This window comes from Danio rerio, chromosome 15, assembly GCF_049306965.1.
Source record: "Danio rerio strain Tuebingen ecotype United States chromosome 15, GRCz12tu, whole genome shotgun sequence".
Taxonomy (NCBI): Eukaryota; Metazoa; Chordata; class Actinopteri; order Cypriniformes; family Danionidae; genus Danio; species Danio rerio.
In genome coordinates, this window is record NC_133190.1 from 39,197,073 (window position 1) to 39,217,892 (window position 20,820).

General features: G+C 33.9%; 1 protein-coding gene across 12 annotated transcripts in view; it reads right to left on the reverse strand.

Moving 5' to 3' along the window:
* Nucleotides 1-17,184, reverse strand: part of fxyd5 (FXYD domain containing ion transport regulator 5) — a 32,015-nt gene extending 14,831 nt beyond the window's left edge. Inside the window, exons 1-6 of one of the 12 annotated variants that reach the window (XM_073923182.1) lie at nucleotides 17,065-17,127; nucleotides 12,518-12,703; nucleotides 9,283-9,510; nucleotides 3,802-3,847; nucleotides 1,351-1,449; nucleotides 887-1,021 (exon numbers count right to left, since the gene is read on the reverse strand). In XM_073923182.1, the coding sequence (XP_073779283.1) occupies nucleotides 887-1,021; nucleotides 1,351-1,449; nucleotides 3,802-3,844 (277 nt within the window). In that variant the 5' untranslated portion in view covers nucleotides 3,845-3,847; nucleotides 9,283-9,510; nucleotides 12,518-12,703; nucleotides 17,065-17,127. Of the gene's footprint in view, nucleotides 1-886; nucleotides 1,022-1,350; nucleotides 1,450-3,801; nucleotides 3,848-9,282; nucleotides 9,511-12,517; nucleotides 12,777-15,667; nucleotides 15,786-15,914; nucleotides 16,004-17,064 lie in introns of those variants that run through there. The other 11 variants (XM_073923183.1, XM_073923184.1, XM_073923181.1 and 8 more) reach the window with 11 other exon arrangements.
* Between the last annotated feature and the right edge of the window lie 3,636 nt (nucleotides 17,185-20,820).

Below are 20,820 nucleotides of genomic sequence, written 5' to 3' on the forward strand. Positions count from 1 at the left end.
ATTACACTTGGTCTTAGTTTGAAAATGCATAAGTTTTGCTACAGTTACGCCATCTGTGCACACTCCGACAAGCACAGCTCTGATCTGGGTATATGACCGCCTGGAGCTCAGACGTCCACATACGATGCAGTGCATGCCAGTGTGTGTGTGTGTATATGTGGTCACGTGATGTGCGTTTTCAGTGGTGTGGTGTAGACGGAGAGCTGTTCAGAAACGCTGGGTGAAACACTAGTGTGGATGCGGATTGTTTTCATTCTAAAACGCAGTTTTAAAACTAAAACGCACTAGTGTAAGCAGGACCAAACACTCAAAGTCCTTTTGTTTTTACCAAAGTTATACTTCAGTCCAGGTCAACCTATGACAGAAATCACATATTGTTTGGTAAAAAATAGAGATCCTTTGATATCTTTCCAGTTTGATGTGCAAAAGTATTTCATGTTCATAGACAATGATAATTTTCACCTACTTTTTTAAAATAGATGCATCAGATTTTTGGCAGCCGAAAATGATTTTTTTTTGTCTAAAAAAGAAAAATGGCCAGATATTTGCATCGAAAAAAATCTATGCTGCACAGTACTGTGTAACAGTGTTCAGTGAGCTGGTTTCACTCTCCCTACAGCTGTATTCACTGTGTAATGTAAAGCAGCCTTCATATCAGACGCAGAAAACAATGTGTTAAAACCCATTCATTTCAATGGCTTGTGACACCGTGTTATCCCACACTAAAATCTCACAAACGATTTTTCATCTACTGTATTATTAATCCTATGAATTCAAACTTTTTTACTTGTCTCACACACTTTTTCAGAGTTCTCTGACTTTAAACACACTACCCAGCTCACACACAGTTTTTTTTTCCTATACATACAAGAGAACCAAAGCTTACGCTGAGTGGTGGACGTCTTGCTGGAGGTCACAGGAATGGTCATCGGGGCATCTGTAGAGATGCTTCTGACCACGGTAGGTTTAGAGAGGTTAAACTGCTGAAGCTCTGGGCTCATTGTGACACCTGTCTGGTTATCTGGAGGAACAATGTGAACCGTTTTATGATTGAATTGCACTGCATTTGGGATATGAGATGTAGATAGAAGCCAGAACAAATAGCACCAGTCTATTATGCCACCAGAAATCAATTCCTCAACAGATCAAACTTTACAAATTACGCTATCAAGGTAAATGGGACTGTCGTTACACATTTTGTACTGGATCTGCAACTCAGTTTAGCTTTATTGGAAATACTTTGATTTAAAATAGCAAACAAATTGCAAACAAGTATAGATTAAATGCATAAAACACAACCTAACAACTCTATAAAACATAACAGGCAATGAGGATAAATAAAAATCCTACCAAGATTCTTTTTCATGGGTGGATCTGTGTTAAATGTGGAGCTTTCCGGTGGTGGTGGTGGTGAAGTCTCTGTTTCTGTCATGTTTTCAGCTGCATAAGCTTTATAAACAGAAAAACATACACTTTTTTGGTTAGGAAAACACATAATCTACTAATGATAATTCAATTCAGTTCAAGCTTACTTGCATAGCGCTTTTCACAATAATTATCATTCCAAGTGGAAAGAGTTTGGGTGAAGAAGTCTTGTGTTTCCCTTTTAAGTAATAAAGAGTAAGCGGTAATCTATATCTGTGGTCATTTGGATGCTGATCATACTCTCATATATTTTGGAGTTGCCGGAAAGTACGTTTTCTGGGATACCGTTCAAGATCTTGGGATATTGATTTCCCCAGGGAACTTTCAACAATGTGCCTTGGCAACATTTCAAATAATACTGGGAAGGCTGATGGGTATCTTATAATATTATTTATAGCGCATAAAAAGACCATTACCAGAAAATGGCATAAGCAAACAACCACTTAAAATGGACAATGGATGGAAACCTATTGCACGGAAGAACTCCCTCACGGTATCATTTATTTATTACAAAGCTACAGTGAGAAATACAGTTTGCATCAATATAAATATTGACGCCACTTAAAAAAGATAATAACGAAAACTAAAATCAATATATTCTGAAATTATAAAAGCATGAAATTATATAAATGAGTAAGAAGAGAGATGCAACATGTCTATATTATATTATATTATATTATTGATTCATTCATTTTCTTGTCGGCTTAGTCCCTTTATTAATCCGGGGTCGCCACAGTGGAACGAACCGCCAACCTATCCAGCTAGTTTTTTACGCAGTTTTTTCCAGCTGCAACCCATCTCTGGGAAACATACACACACACATTCACACACACACACTCATACACTATGGACAATTTAGCCTACCCAATTCTCCTGTACCACATGTCTTTGGACTGTGGGGGAAACCGGAGCACCCGGAGGAAACCCACGCGAAGGCAGGGAGAACATGCAACCTTCACACAGAAACGTCAACTGAGCCAAGGTTCGAACCAGCGACCCAGCGACCTTCTTGCTGTGAGGCAACAGCACTACCTACTGCGCCACTGCCTCGCCGCCCTATATTATATTATATTATATTATATTATATCTAAATAATAAATTTTATTTTATTTCATTATGGTTTTGATCATTTGCATTAAATATTAGGTAATGTGTCGGTTAGTTACCAAGAATTACAACAGTTGTAACATTTTTTTAAATTTTTTTATGAAACATCATTAAACATTCATGAAAACAAACATATTTATATTTTGGATAAAAATTAAACATAACTAAGTAAATATTTATGCTTAGAAATATTTTAATTAAATAATTAAATACACACACACACACACACACACACACACACACACACACACACACATATATAATTTGACTTAAAATATATTTAAATTCACCCAAAAGTAAGGTTCTGTTAATATAATATAATATAATATAATATAATATAATATAATATAATATAATATAATATAATATAATATAATATAATTAAAATGCATGCAGCAATCAATTTTTCAATAAATTTACATATACAGTATACGCCATTCAAACACAAATTACAACCTGTGAGAAGCAGTGAGTGAGAATGTGATTGGTTGCCTTCGGTCCAATCACTTACTGTATGTTCTCATTAAAGTTGTGGAGATAAATATCTGAGATCGTTACAAGACGATCTGAGGAATTTTGACCAACATTCTCCATCTGACACCATCATGACTTACGCGTGTTTGAAGAACACATTCAGCACAATGATCCCGGCCAGCTTCAGAGTTCAAGATTACACACACACACACACACACACACACACACACACACACACACACACACACACACACACACACACACACACACACACACACACACACACACACACACACACACACACACACACTCACTCACACTCTCACACAGCAGCAGATGAATGCAAATGTATTCTGAGTCTGGCATAATAACAGTGTGGTGATGTAGAGCGCAGTGGTTTGTAATGAAGGCAAGCCTCTCATAGACCCTGCCACAGAACAAGGACTAATTGTGGTCTAGAAGAGCATTTTTGTATGCATTTTCCGGCTACGCACAGTTTTTCCAATGAATCCCTTCACAAGATGAATGGCCACATGAGACCGAACAATTCTACTGGCAAACACTGTGATTATTGCAGAACGGCTATAATCAATCTTTTATTGGAAGTATCTAAAAAAATAAAAATCACACATATTAGACCCCGCTGGTCATTCGTGGTTTCGGGTAATGTAGGATTTTATTAAAAAATAGACTTTATCAGATTATGTTGACAAATGTTTAGCGTATAGTGTAACGATGGTCTGTGTGTCTGTGTGTGTGTGTGTGAGAATGAGGAGCAGAGCAGTGATAACTCACTTCTGAAGACAAGCAGCAGAAAAAGAGACGCCCTTCGTAACATGATCTGAAAAAGAGAAAACGCCCACAAACACAAACAGGTTAGATTTAGAAAACACATCTTTTTGCAATGTGAAATTACTTTTTTTAACAAAGCTCTGCTGGTACTTCAGCATTCTATTCTATTCTATTCTATTCTATTCTATTCTATTCTATTCTATTCTATTCTATTCTATTCTATTCTATTCTATTGTTATCTTCTGTTCTATTCTATTGTATTCTATTCTGCTCTATTCTTCTGTTCTACTCTATTGTATTCCATTCTGCTCTATTGTTCTCTTTCATTGTATTGTATTGTATTGTATTGGAATCTATTCTATTCTATTCTGTTCTATTCTATTGTACTCTATTGTTCTCTTTCATTGTATTGTATTGTATTGTATTGTATTGGAATCTATTCTATTCTATTCTTCTGTTCTATTCTATTGTTCTCTTCTGTCCTATTCTATTCGGCTCTATTGTTCTCTTCTATTCTGTACTGCTCTATTCTATTCTATTCTATTCTATTCTATTGTTATCTTCTGTTCTATTCTATTGTATTCTATTCTGCTCTATTCTTCTGTTCTACTCTATTGTATTCCATTCTGCTCTATTGTTCTCTTTCATTTTATTGTATTGTATTGTATTGGAATCTATTCTATTCTATTCTATTCTATTCTATTCTATTCTGTTCTATTCTATTGTACTCTATTGTTCTCTTTCATTGTATTGTATTGTATTGTATTGGAATCTATTCTATTCTATTATTCTGTTCTATTCTATTGTTCTCTTCTGTCCTATTCTATTCGGCTCTATTGTTCTCTTCTATTCTGTACTGCTCTATTCTATTCTATTCTATTCTATTCTATTCTATTCTATTCTATTCTATTCTATTCTATTCTATTCTATTGCTCTCTTCTGTTTTATTCTATTCTACTCTATTTTTCTCTTCTATTGTGTTCTGTTCTATTGTTCTATTATATTCTATTGTTCTATTCTATTATTCTGTTCTATTCTATTCTTCTCTTATGTTCTCTTCTGTTCTGTTCTATTCTATTCCACTCCATTCCATTCCTTTCTATTTTATTCTATTCTATTCTATTCTTCTGTTCTGTTCTATTCTATTCTATTCTATTCTATTCTATTCTATTCTATTCTATTCTATTCTATTCTATTCTGTTCTATTAAAATTTTAAATCAATGTGATCACATTTTACTTAAAGAGCCCCTAGTTTGCATTCGTATTCATAGTCTTGCATAAACAGTAGGCCCAAAATATCCGGATGACCTACTATTGGGGTGCCCAAACTCAGTCCTGGAGGGCCGGTGTCCTGCATATTTTAGTTCCAACCCCAATTAAACACACCTGAACCAGCTAATCAAGCTCTTAGGCATACTACACTCTCAGAAATTAAGGTACGCGAGCTGTCAGTGGGGTGGTACCTTTACGAAAGGTACAAATTTGTACATAAAAAGTACAAAAGTGTTCCTCTTAAAATTTGCAGGTACTAATATATACTTTTGAGGTACCAATATGGACCCTTTTAAGTACAAATGTGTACCCACTCCAGAGACAGCTCGCGTACCTTTATTTCGGAGAGTGTAGAAGTAGGAAGGAAATTGGAGCCAAACTATGCAGGACACCGGCCCTCCAGGACCGAGTTTGGGCACCCTGACCTTCTACTTCCAACCAGATTCTGAATTGCACATCCAATGGAGACTTTTCCACAAGGCCACAGTAAATGTATGAATGGGAGTGAAGACCCACAATGTCACGCGTAGGTCATGTGATAATGATGAATGTAGTACATCCAAATTGTATTAACACAATTCATATAGAACGTACTTTTCTAATGATCGTATCGAAGTAAACTAAAAAGTAGTGTGCACAAAAAAAAACAAAAAAAACTTGAGCAAATACAGGGTACATATGGTCATTTTAGATTTCATGTTAAATATGTAGCAGCCGCACATTCTGTGTTCAACCACATGATATGTCATGATGCTTTACGGCTCCCTCATGCCGTCGTAAACATTCTACCCATCTAATGAGAGCATTTGAGATAAAGGTCTTGACATTTCCCCAACGCTATCATTAGCCAATCAATTCTGAGATGTTGTTTGTTTTAGAAATTTGTGTCTTTTGATCCATAAACGTCAAACAATGGAAGAGTTTCTGAGGGGGGGAGGGGTTACTTAGCAACAGTGACACGAGCAAACCATAACACAAACACTAGATTATGACACATCAGATGACAGGCCGCCATTACAGTCACCAAACTCTCCATTGGCACAAACCTACAACTGCAGGAACAAAAACACCACAGATCTGTGCAAGTGGAGAACAATCAGCCACAGACCTGAAACTCACTGCTTTAAACAATTGCCACAAAACAATCATAACAGAGTATCAGGGAGACCAGGGTAAGATGCGTCACTGGTTATAATTGGTTTCCAATATATTTATATAGAAAAGTTTGCATACAGGTGCAATCAGAATTATTAAACCTCTTTTGATTTTTTTTTGAACGATGTTTGACAGAGCAAGGAAATTTTCAAAGTATGTCTGATAATAATTTTTCTTCTGGATAAAGTCTTATTTGTTTTATTTCGGCTAGAATAAAATCATTTTTTATTTTTTTAAACACCATTTAAGGTCAATATTATCAGCCCCTTTAAGCTATATATATATATATATATATATATATATATATATATATATATATATATATATATATATATATATATAAATAATCTACAGAACAAACCATCGTTATACAATAACTCATCTAATTACCCATAACCTGCCTAGTTAACCTAATTAACCTAGTTAATCCTTTAAATGTCACTTTAAGCTGTATAGTGTCTTGAAAAATATCTAGTAAAATATTATTTACTGTCATCATGGCAAAGATAAAATAAATCAGTGATTAGAAATGAGTTATTAAAACTATTATGTTTAGAAATGTGTTGAAAAAAATCTTCTCTCCATTAAACAGAAATTGGGGAAAAAATAAACAGGGGGCTAATAATTCAGGGGGTTTAATAATTCTAATTGCATCTGTACATATTAGAAATGATGATGAAAAAATGATAAGTTATGCTATTCGTGACATGGCAGTCATATATTGTGTATAATGTAAAAAAAGGCAAAATAATTATTTTATAAAGTGTGAAGGCCCTATCATGCACCCAGCGCAATGCGGTGCAAGGTGTGACACAAATGGTGTTTACTAATTTCAGCTTGACGCAAGAGTTGTTTTGACGTTTTGCACCACGCTGTTTAAATAGGAAATGCATTTGCGCTCATATGTGCCCCTATAGATGTTCTGGTCTAAAAATGGAGGCGTGTTAAGGCACATTGCTGGCGCGTTGCTATTTTGAGAAATACACTGCTCAATAGACCAGCTAGAGGAGGTCTAAAGTCCAGCGCAGAGCGCGTCAGTTGTGGACCTTGCTTAAACATGAATTAATACAATACTGCAGGATGTGCAGCAATACACAAATATTTTTACAAATTAAAAAGAATTAAAGGATTAAAATATTGCAAAAATATTATTTTCTACATAAATATAAAAAACATACCTTCTTTATCTCTGAAGGCTTTTTTAGTTTATTCATAACAATTTGCTTTTGTATAATGTTGTTATTATTAGCAGTATTATTTATTATATGCATATTTATATTTGTTTTATTAAAAACAAGCTTAGATTTGCCCACCTGTCAGGTTTCAGACCATATGGGGCGCAGCATGTGTATTTGGATATAACTCAGTTTTTTTTTACACTCTTCATTAATATTGTTTATTTATTTGATTGCTGGAAATTAGAACTAAATTTAGAAATAATTTTGAAACAAATCTTTATGCTTAACAAACAAAATTAATTATGTACAGGCGACTGGATGTCTTTGCGTACAGCACATTTCCACAAAAGAGAGTGAAAGGGAAAGAAAAAAATGAGGAGGCTCATCTCTCATTCGCGCGCTGCAGACGCTCTGTTTAACTGTTTTCTTGCTAGTTAAATGCTCAGTTTTTCCACTTAAAAAAGACCATCATGTAAATTGCAAATGCTCTATGACGCGACACAACTGACTCTTAAAGAGAATAGGAGATAAAACTCTGTTTATTCTCAAAACACACCTATAACTCATTAAGAGAATAAGCTCAACCCTGTTAGACCATGCACCACGGCGCAAAGTGGATTTTTCCGTTTCTTAAAATAGTAAAAGTGGACTCGGACATGCCCTGCGATTTAGACTTTGCGCCAAGATTGTTAAAATAGAGCCCTGAATGTCTGGTAAGCTCAAAGTTTAACAGACAAATTGGTTGTTGAGTGAAACTTAATCTTAGTTAATTACATTTTAAGGGTTTAAAAATGCAAATATTTAAAAACTTTTAAAGAATAAAATGCTGTTTTTGTGTCAAAGCTACAATTGTTGACTACTCTGTGTGTATTACAGAAAGACCCTAACTTTAAAATCTTATCCTATCTGTTTGGCAACCATGCTAAATACACTTAGCACCACATTTAGGACAAAACCCAATTACTGAATAGCATTTCCTAAGTCTGAGTTCTTAACTTAAGTACAGATAGGAAGGTTGTATTACAGAAACATCCTGACTGGAGAGAAAAAAAAATTCTTAAAAAAAAAAAAATGTCGTAACTTTAAAAACACAACAGCTTTTACAATTATTTGAAAGATAAAAATATATGAATATAATAAAAAATGTGTAGAAAGGCAATGTTTAACAATGACATTACATTTAATGAAGAGCAAAGATATTTAAAGGTAGAAGGTCTTTAGAGGACCCTGAAGATGTGTTCAGTTTCAATGACAAAACACTAAAAAGCTAATTATAGACTGCTGCACAACATGCCATTACAGTTAGCAGTATTAAATTATTATATTACATTGTTATACACAGCATTTCAGCAAATAACGCTTGATAACTTAACAAATAGAGTTGGCTTAGCCTTCTTTACCAAAGTGATCAGTATTTACATTTCCACAATACTAAAATTAAAGCTTGCCTGTTTTATCCTTTTGTTTATGCTAACCTATTAGCAGCTTGTGGTTGCTTGCTAACAGACCTAAAAGCAGATTTTCAAACTTAATGACACAATTTTAAGATTTCCTAATAAAATATAAGATCTTTTTTAAGATAGCGTAAAAATCCCAAATCAATTTAAGATTTGCTTCTTTAATAGGTGAAGCGTTTGTTGTTGTTTTACAAGCTAACGTCACCAGCTACTGGCCTGGCATGAATAATACAGCCCATTTAGTCATTTTTTAGAATCCATATATTCTTACATTTCATTCACTGCATGTAAAACTTTTTAAAAAACAAAGTAAAACAAAATAAATAAATAAATTTCAGGCTAAATTATAGCCAACAAAGAGGACAGAAACACAGACATATTCCTTTACTCTAGAAAAATGAGAGTAACACGCAATTCTCACAGGGCTTCAGCATCAACTCTTGATGGAGGGCGTGTTTTGAGGCTGACACGATCATCATAGCAGCTGTCATGTTTGGCTGATGCTTCCGTTGGCACTTGAAAAGTTGAGAAACGTCTAACTTCTGCTGTGAGCAACGCTGCTGAAGCATTGCCGACAGATCCACAATTCAGTTCGGCCATGCTCGACGTCATCCATTCAAAGTAAATAGGAATCATTGACACTGACTCCCTGTGTGAATAGGATAAGAGCTAAGTAATATGACACCATGCATAAATGTGCATTAAACACTGATATTCAGTAGTCTACATGTATCTGTTAAATAATTACATACATATACAGCAAATTTTGCAATATACACGTTAAACTATTAAAAGATACAGTTAAAGCCTCTTTATTGTCGTTTTTTTTACAAGCTGACATCGCCAACTACTGGCCTGGCATGTATAATACACCACTTTTAGTCACTTTTTTCTAATCCATATATTCTGATATTTCATTCTCTGTATGTAAAAGTATTTTTGTGTACGCTTTTGTTTAGCAAACACAACTCCACAATACACAATACACACAATGCAGAATTGAAAATAACATGTAATCAGTAAAAACCAATGCAAATATTACTTTTTCCCTTTCCAGATATTATTATTTGCACATGGGTGTTCACACTGTTTGAATGGTTCTTCATTTTGTCTGGCCTGATTTCATAATACTCCAGCAATGTACAATGTTTCTGTTTTCATGAAAGCAACAACTTCTGCTCATATTTCGAAGCTGCATGATGCCTTTGCATACTAAAAGTAAAAATTTTTTTTGGTCTCAATTAACTTTAATTCAATTTATTGACAGATGTAATGACTGTTTACAAGTCCAAGATGATTAATTTTTAATGTCAAAGCTCAAGGCTAAACATTTCCTGAACAAATGAGTAAAACAGTATTGTAAATATCTCAGTTTTTACAAATAAGAAGAGCTGAGGAACCTACTGTAATTCCTGTAAAGTGTAAACTGCTGCCATGTGTTTGGCTGAACATTCATTTTAAGTTGGCGTTTAGAGTCGAGAGGTTAGATCAAGCCAGACGTTTAGATCTTATATAACACCTTTTAATACAGCAATGTCTCTGAGCCATAAAGTAATGTTACTTAATGGAGTGAAAGCGGAGTATGAACATAATTCAGTGTCTCAATGGATCCATCCATTAGAGTCTGCAAACTGGCAACAACAACAGCTTTATAGAACATGCCATTAAATATTCTGCTAGTATAAGACCGAATGCAACTTTATAAGCTGATACTGGGTAAAGCTTACCAAAAAAAGAATCCCAATCTATTTATATTTTGCAAGACAAATGACACGAGGATTCATTTTCTAAAAATAACTTCTTTTTTTCAGATTTTGGGGTGAATTATAATATGATATTTTGATATTGTGAAGTTTGTGGATTTTTTGGTTTTGGGAATTTTGGGGATAATTTGGTATTAGACGCAGTTCTAAAACATCAAATCAAATGAAAACAGAAAATCTGAAAACTAACTAATATTAAGCATCTTATTTTATTTCATTTAGATGCCAATGAATTATTAGAGATAAAAAATTAAAAACTTATACAAATAAAATAATAATAATTAATAAACAACATTTAAAAATATATATTAAATAAAATATATGGATTTGTTTTAAACAAAAAAGACCTCACAAATAGAAAAAATATAAATAAAATGTTAATTAAATTTAATGAATGTACAACATTTTAACTTAAATTAGCCATAAAGACATTAGATGCAGTTCTAAAACTTAAATCAAATGAAAATACTGTATGAAAACTAATATTAATCATCATATTTTATTCATCTACAGTAGATGCCAATGAATTATTGGAGCTAAAATAATAAAAATCTAAAAAAAAATTAAAATAAAAAATGAGAAAATTAATAAACTAAATAATAACATTTATTAAAAGTAATAAAATTAATCAAATAAAATAAACTAATAATAATAATAATAATATTTACTTTATTAATTTATAATAATAAATAATAAATTAATTTGAATGAAAATAAAATAGATAGAACTTTTAAAACAAAAAATGAGAAATGTAAATTCAATAGAAAGTACATAATTTAAACTGAAAATAACCATAAGGACATTAAATGCAGTTCTAAAACTTTAAATCAAATGGAAATGAAATAAATTATTAGAGCTAAAATAATAAAAACCTAAATATGAATGAAAAAATTAATAAACTAAATAAAAATATAATTAATTAATAAACTATACATATATTTTTAAACAAAAAAGACCATACAAATAGAAACATTATACAGTAAAAGTAAATTAAATTTAATTAATGTACAAAATTTTAACTTAAATTAAGCATAAAGACATTAGATGCAGTTCTAAAACTTTAAATCAAATAATAATGAATATATGAAAACTAATATTAATCACCTTTTTTTTATTTCAGCTAGATGCCAATGAATTATTAGATCTAAATTAATAAAAACCTAGATAAACATAACAAATATAATAAGCTAAATAGAAAATTAATTCATAAATAAAATATATAGAACTTTTTAAACAAAAAAATCTCACAAATAGCAAAATGCTAAAGGAAAAATAAGTTGAATTTAATTAAAAATCTTATTAAAGTACATAATTGTAACTTAAATTAGGCATAAATACAATAACATAACATCTAGTATTAATTTAAAGTGAAAAAATAAAAAACAATACATAAAAAAATAATTTAAACCAGAAATATCTGAATGAAACACACCCAGCCACCTTTTTGTTGATTTCTGAAACCCATCTAATGTAAACTTTCACAACAGCAATAACTAAATAAATAATTTCCACACATTTGCCCATCCCTTTCCATAACCCCCAATCTTCTATTCCACGGCCTCTCGGACCTTTTTCATTAGTAGTAGCCACTTTGATCTATGTGAGGGCGAGCGTGAATCGAACTCTGGCTGTGTACTTCATCTTTTTTTCTCCAGGTGAGTGAGTGTGTTTACCTGTTTCTAAAGACACATCGTCCTCTGGGTCTTTCATGATCGATGGATCAGATAAACGGTTCGGCTGCTCCACAATGACCCCACATGTTTGAACCACGTGTGGCTAAACATATTGCTAGCCTACATCTCTTTCCCTCTCTAAAACACTATTGTGGTTTCCTTTCAGCATCTGTACTGCAGGAAATACTCAACAAGTGTGTATTCAGATATTCAGACTTACCTTGGTGTTCATTTTAGACTCTGGTATCACATCAGTTCATAGAGCGCAGCATCTACCGGTTCCTCGTAGCGGAGAGAAAAATGGAGTTGTGTTCACGCCCTTGTTCAACTTCCTCTTCTGGTTTGGAGGCCCCACGTTCTGTCCACATCTGCCAGTCCTCTTTATGCCCCTTTCATCGGCTTTTGTCTGCAATTCAAACTGCGTTAATGCCAGCCTCATGCACATTGTGTGTGTGTGTATCAGCACTGTAACTCTTTGTCTGAACGGCGTTTGTGTCTAGATCAGAATGAAAGCTGTATTTGTTTGTGAGTGATGCAAGAATTATAGTAGGCGACAGTTTATTTTTTGGTGCTCATCTTTCAGTGTGATTATACATTTGATTGGAGTTTACAGTTGAAGTCAGAATTATTAGCCCCCCTGAACTATTAGGCCGCTTGTTTATTTTTTCCCCAATTTCTGTTTAGCGGAGAGAAGATTTTTTTTCAACACATTTCTAAACATAATAGTTTTAATTACTTATTTCTAATAACTGATTTTTTTAATCTTTCCCATGATGACTGTAAATAATATTTTACTACATATTTTTCAAGACACTTCTATACAGCTTAAAGTGACATTTAAAGGCTTAACTAGATTAATTAGGTTAACTATGCAGGTTAGGGTAATTAGGCAAGTTATTGTATAATGATGGTTTGTTCTGTAGACTATCGAGAAAAAATTAGCTTAAAGGGGCTAATAATTTTGTCCCTAAAATGGTGTTTAAATAATCTAAAAGATTTTAAAAGGTTTTCATTCTAGCCTAAATAAAATAAATAAGCCTTTTCCAGAAGAAGAAAATAATATCAGACATACTGTGAAAATTTCCTTGCTCTGTTAAACATCATTTGGAAAATATTTTAAAAAAGAAGAAAAAAAATGTGAAGGGGGCTAATAATTCTGACTTCAAGTGTATGTGAGGTGTTTGTGCATTAATTGTATGCCTACAATTAATGGGATGAAAAAGTTTAGGGTAAATGAAACTTTTTAATTTCACAAAAGTTATTTTTTTTAAGTAGATAAAAGTTTTGATGATGTTCTTCACACTATGAAAAATGTGAAACCCCATTTTTTTTGTACCTTTTTTTTTTTTTAAAGAGCCCCTATTATACAATAAAAAGGGTCATAATTTGGTTTTAAGGGTCTCCAACAACAGGCTGATATGCATGCAAGGTCAAAAAACACTTTCATTGTCTTATAATATGCATTTATTTTTACCTAATTAGCCTAGCAACCCCCATATGAATTGTTCAGCGATTCAATGGTCGACCGTGTTCAGTGCAAGACAGAATGAAATGCCCAGCACCGCTTATCAACAATATTGAAGTAGTCAGAGGGCATGTGTGCGATCGCAGCGGCTGCCCTAAACACGATTTATAGTTATAACTAACACCACAGTAAACAGTACCCGGTTCAGTACCCACAGTGCCCACTCAAAACTGTTCTTAATTTAATCTAATCTCACATATATAAATATATTTATTGAAGTGTTCTCACTGCTGTTGTTTTTGTGTGTTTATTTTGTTAAAAGGAAAGAGTGCAAAGAGTGTTGCTTTCAGCAGTTTCTAAAAAAAATAATGATCTCTTGATTATGTCTGTCAATATTCTCGCCTGGTTTACACTTCTCTAAAATGACATGCTTGCATGCAGTGACGTACAGCACTACAAACGCAAGTCTGAAAACAAGGGAAGGAAGCCATGAAACCACAATCATATGTGGTAGCGAAACAGAACACCCTGTTCCACAGGTTGTCATGGCAGCAAAGCCTTAAATTAGGTTAGATTACAATCGCAAAACTTTTGTTTCACTGTAGAGTAGATGTTGTTAGCTTTCTCCAAAGAGCTGTAATGAACATTACACAATCTCTGCAAACCATCCTCCTACACACTCCAGCATTTCTTCACAGAGAAATTACATTTCACGATTCTCAAACGATCAGCATCCTCATCTGTCCCTCTCATTCAGTAGTAGGAACGGTTAACTGAACCCCCCAGCTAGAAATAGACCACTGCTTTGTCCTCCATATTTAAACACCTACACGTTACATAAATCACACTGTAAACGGCCTGTTTTGCAACAATAAACAATAGAGGATTTTCAGATTGTAGACCGCCTCGTTTCATGTCACGATCTCACAGCTGACCCCCGCAATCCCAAGATTCTTCACCTCCTTTACACAACTTGTCTATTTAAAACTATGCTGTATCCAAAACTGCCCCCTACACCCTCTCTATTATAGTGATTATTCATTAATTTTCCTTCGGCTTAGTCTTTATTTCAAAGGTCGCCACAGTGGAATGTACCGCCAACTATTCCAGCATATGTTTTAGACAGCGGATGCCCTTCCATCCGCAACCCAATACTTGAAAACACCCATACACACACACTCATACACACTACGGCCAATTAAGTTTCTTAAATTCACCTATCATAAAAGGATGGACATGGTCAGCAACAATACTCAGGTAGGCTAGGGTGTTGACACGATGCTCAATTGGTACTAATGGGCCCAAAGTGTGCCAAGAAAATATCCCCCACACCATTACACCAGCAGCTTGAACCGTTGACACAAGGCAGGATGGATCCATGCTCTCATGTTGTTGATGCCAAATTCTGACCATACCATCCGAAATCGCATACTTCCATACTATATAGTTCGTTTAAAAAAAGTATGCAAGCCGAGTAGTATGTCCTAGTTCACAGAATTTGAAGATCAGTATGCGAGATGTACACGGATGACCTACTACTGTTACGTTCAAATAAGAGTCAGAGAGGATCCAAGTGCAAGTGAACAATGTTTATTGTATTGACAATTAAATCAAATAGTGCCAGGCTAGAGGGACGCAGAACACAGGGCAGGAACAGAATGAGGAAAACGGATCCAGATAAACTCCTCAGGGCCTGAGCAAAGACAGCACAAACATGAGTGATAGTAACGAACTGACACAGACACACAAAAGCGTCGCCCAGATATAGGCACCTTGATGAGCCTCAGCTGGCGAACTAATCAGACCAATTGAGTGTCGTCATAACACGTGAGCATAACAAATCCACATGGACAACCAAAACAAAACAAACCCACGTGATCAAACATACACTCCGGAGAAGCGCACAAACCTGCAACCGTGACAACTACATCCAGCGAGATTCTGAAGTGCGCATCGAATGGACGCTATGCTACCCCGCGAGAGATTTCATGATTGAGAGTGAAGCAACACAACTGACGCGGGTAGGTCACGTGGTCATGACAAAGTGGTGGATGTGGTACGTTCGAGTTTCATTCATACTGCTCGCATTCATACTGTATAGAACATACTGTTCTCTCTAGTCGAGTAGTAAGTAAAAATTTTAATGCAGTACCTACTGAGTAGTATGCGCTTTCGGATGTAGCCTGTGTGTGAGCAGGCATGTTGTGTTTTTTTTGTGTATTTTTTTTAAATAGTAATATCGCCATCTACTGGCCTTGAATGTGAAATGCAGTTTTTAAAACAGATTTTCACAACATTGCCATCGTCATTGCAAATTAAAGGCACCCTAAAACTAATTTAGACAGCCAGGAAAAGGCTTTTTAGTAACTTTTGTTTTTTTCAATCTAGCACTACCTAGCATAATGAAAAGAACTGAGTTTTAACAAGGCCGTTTATGGAGCACCACTTAGTCTTGAGTGCATGTCCTTGCGGTTGACAGAAAAAGTGCCAATTAGGGATGAATGTAGCCATAATTTGTTGCTGATCATCACAGGATGGGACAGACCTATCATTATGACACGTTAAAAAAATAACTATCTATAAAACAACAGAAAACACAAACAAATTGATCTGTAGAGCACGCATGAGAGAGTCACAGTCCAGTAAATCTATTCAAGTGCATTAACATTTAGACTGATTCAGTCCCAGACTTCGTGAACTCATTTTTAACCTCCTTTGACCAGGGAAAGTCTTCAGATTATAGAAATCGTTCCCCCCAAAAAAGAAAATTCTGTCATTAAATAGACTCGACCTTATGTCATTGTATGTGAAGGAGTCTTTCAGACCTGCTTTATGAAAAGGATCAATTGATTTATTAAAAAAAACTAACCTCAAACAGCATTTTAAATAAATAATAACTTACATTTCAATATTTTTATTCATAAAACTATTATTATAACATTGCTCAAGCCATTCTAATGACGCTTCTAAAATGCTTTTAGGAAAAAGTGCAACCTGTACATTGTTAAGATCCTTTCTCTCTTGATGGAATAAATGAAAATATTTCCATTTTTGGATGAACTAGCTTGTCTGACAGGAGCAAGTGAATATCCGTGGATTAATATAATCACAGATGAGTTTTTTCCATCTTAATATAATACACACAATTAGGTAAAAACATCCCAAATTGATACAATGCATGAATCAAACTGCTTTTGATGGGAGCATTAGAAAAGAAAACACCTTCAAGATGAGTCGTTGATTACACCAATTTGGCTGAAACACAGGCCTGGGTTATTACCGCATGTTTCAGAGGTAATTACCTGATTGAAATCTTCTGAGGTGTTCAGTGAGCGTCTGTGTAAAAACGTCTTTCTGCTTGTCAACTGTCCTGGAAAAGAAGATGGACGAGACGTGCGAAATAAAGCTGTCAGTGAATTAATCTGCCATAGTCTGTCAGTTTCAGTCACTCTCACTTTCTTTAATGGTACTTTTCGGGTGTAAACTATTTTAATTACCTGCTCTTGCATTTTTAACAATAATAATTAATGATAACTCAAACTGTGCAGCCTGTTGATGAGAAGCACACTATTACTTTTTAAAAGCAATGGGGTGTAAGGGTTTAGCTTGTTTGACAGTAACAAAGTGACTAATAATTTATTTGAAAAAGGTTGAAATGTGGTAAAAAAAAAAAAAAAAAGATATTGAAAGTCACATTTTCTACAGAAAATGGTTCATTACGGTTTTATATTTCAAACAAATGACTTATACTTGTAAAGAACTTAAAACATTTGATTCTGGTTTACATATACATGCATATATATATATATATATATATATATATATATATATATATATATATATATATATATATATATATATATATATATATATATACATATATATACACACACACACACACAGTTAAAGTCAGAATTATTAGCCCCTTTGAATTTTATTTCTTTATTAAATATTTCCCAAATGATATTTAACAGAGCAAGGAAATTTTTACAGTATGTCTGATAATATTTTTTCTTGTGGAGAAAGTCTTATTTGTTTTATTTCAGCTAGAATGAAAGCAGTTTTTAATTTTAAAAGCCATTTTAAGGACAAAATTACTAGCCCATTTAAGCTATATATATTTTTTTTGATAGTCTAACAATAACAATAACTTGCCTAATTACCCTAACTTGCCTAGTTAACCGAATTAACCTAGTTAAGCCTTTAAATGTCACTTTAAGCTGTATAGAAGTGTCTTAAAAATATATATAGTCAATTAAATTTTACTGTTATCATGGCAAAGATAAAATAAATCAGTTTTTAGAGATGAGTTATTAAAACTGTTATGTTTAGAATTGTGTTAAAAAAATCTCTCTGTTTAACAGAAATTAGGGAAAAAAATAAACAGGAGGGCTAATAATTCTGACTTCAACTGTATATACATGTACTGTATATATGATGGCATCAGAGACCACATAATAAAAATTCCACATAAGAAAAACTCAGTGAAAACCCACAGCTAATTAAATCATTATAAAACAGGTAAGTGAAACTCTAAGTCGAAATCTCTGTTTTGTATGTTGTAGAACTGAATTTATACCGTTATAATCTGGCAGTGTTTGCGCTGCTTTTGCTTTTTCAGGGTTAAATATTGTGATATCCAGATTACAACAGAGAAATACTGCGACATATCTGCCATTTCATGCTGTTCAGCTTTTAATCTTAAAATGTGAGCAAAATCACCTGAGTTGTCATCACTTTAGACATTATGCCAGAGAATCATTCAAATACTAGCTCAAAAGGGACGTTTGTGAAGTAGCAACTGATTCTGTTGTTCTGACGTCAGCTGCAAATGTGAAGGAATGACAGAAAAAATTAGTTTGTCATACAAAAGGATTTTTGAGACTCTCCATGTTTTATTGTCTTTTTTTAGAAACACGATTATGCCGGCAAATTGCTGTATAAATGAAATGTCACACTCAAAGCAGTGCGATATGGCTCTATTTCATCACTGGTGGGACATTAAGGATTTTTTTTTCATTCATTAGAGACTTTAATCCTTTAAGTGAAAATTCAAGACAGATATTTGAACATAATTTTGAGTAACTTTGTTTCATTCAACCACACTCAGAAAGAAAAAGAGAACTTACTTTGTTACTGGTTTACTGTAAAGCAACTTTCTGGTCATTTTAAACTCATTGCAGAATCAGACAAACCTCACAGCAGCTAAATTTAAATAACAGACACAGTTAAACAATCTAAACCTTGAATTTTATAAAGATTTCAAAACTTTTAAATTCATTCTAGACTGAAGTATGAAAAGGAGCACAAGAGGGACATTTTCAGAATGAGTCTATGCAACATATTATTGACTAAATTATATTTAAAAAATAATAACAATAAAAGCTAATTTAATTTCAGCCAAACTAAACGAAAAATAAAATAGGCAATACTAAAATAAAATAAATCCTTGCTCTGCTAAAGATCACTTACGAAATATTTGATTTTTTTTTTTTTCTAATTTTACACGAGAGTTAATTTCATAACTCTGTATGTATATACATCTTTTGTACAAAACAAAATGTAATACCTAATGTAAACAGTAATCTGGGAAAATATTATGTTGCTCTATTTACCTGAAGTGTCTTTTCATAAACCGTTCTGTCTAGGCAAGAGTGAATATTTAACCTTATTCTTGTTTAAAGCGTCAAATGTAGGGTTTTAGCCTCAAGTCCAGCTCGCGTCTGCTGGAAAAGCTTTCTCTGTTTGCCGTCAGCTCATAAGCACTTCAGCGCAAACTAGCAGCATTTCATAATGGAATTTGCATGCTGAACTTTTCTATCAAAATTGCCTTTTCACACGGCAGATTTTAAAATTACATGAATAATAAAGCAACACGAACTAAGGTAATAAGAATTTTGATTGAATTTGGCTCGCGGTCTGTCTCCCATTACACTTGGGCTGCAGTATGTTTTGGTTCCTGGTTTCTGCTCATTTGCTGTTTGAAAATGACACAAAACGCGGTACATTAGCAATCAGAGCATTGTGGAGTCAGCCAATACAGTGAGCAAACACAATTTATTCCATAATCACCGCTGATAAAGTTCTGCAAATATGGTTATTCTCAGACTTTACCCAGGAGGCTTTGCTCACAATGCAGGTTTGTGAGAATGAGATGCAGAATATCTGAATAGCTGTGACATTTACAAATGCAGTAATTCATCCTCAGACTGCCTTGTTTTCATTACACAGTACTGGGTTCAGTGTGTTATAGGATGTATGTGATATTTATGATGGACGAATCGAGATCTGAATGTTTTCTGAAAGAAATGTGAGGGACTTATTTGTTGTTCTTGTTCTCGTCAAAGTCATGTTTTCGAGATACAAAACCAGATGTTTTCTCATGGACATGTGAAGGGTTTTACTTTTGTCACAATCATACAGTAAATTCAGGATAAAAAACCAGATTGTCTTACCAATTGTAGGAGCAACGAATAATGACTTCTAGTTGATCATAGCGGCAGAAGGTAGATTTTTCTGATGAATCATCTGTTGTTCTGCATCCCAATCATCACAAACACTGCAGAAGACCTATTGGAACCCACATGGACCCAAGATTCTCACAGAAATCAGTCAAGTTTGGTGAAGGAAAAACCATGGTTTGGGATTACATTCAGTATGAGGATGTGAGAAAAAAATCTGCAGTGGAAAGTAACATCAACTGCCTAAGGTATCAAGACTTGTGTGCTGCCCATTACATTACAAACCACAGGAGAGGGCAAATTCTTCAGCAGGACAGCGCTCCTTCTCATACTTCAGCCTCCACATCAAAGTTCCTGAAAGCAAAGAAGGTCAAGGTGCTACATGATTGGCCAGCCCAGTCCCCAGAAATTAACATTATTGAGCATATCTCGAATAAGATAAAGGAGGAGACATTGAAGATGAATCAAAAGAATCTTGATGAACTCTGGAAGTCCTGCAAGAACTCTTTCATTACCATTGCAGATGACTTTATTAATAAGTCTTTTGTTTCATTGCAGAGATGAATGGATGCAGTCCTCTAAGCTCACGAGAGTCAT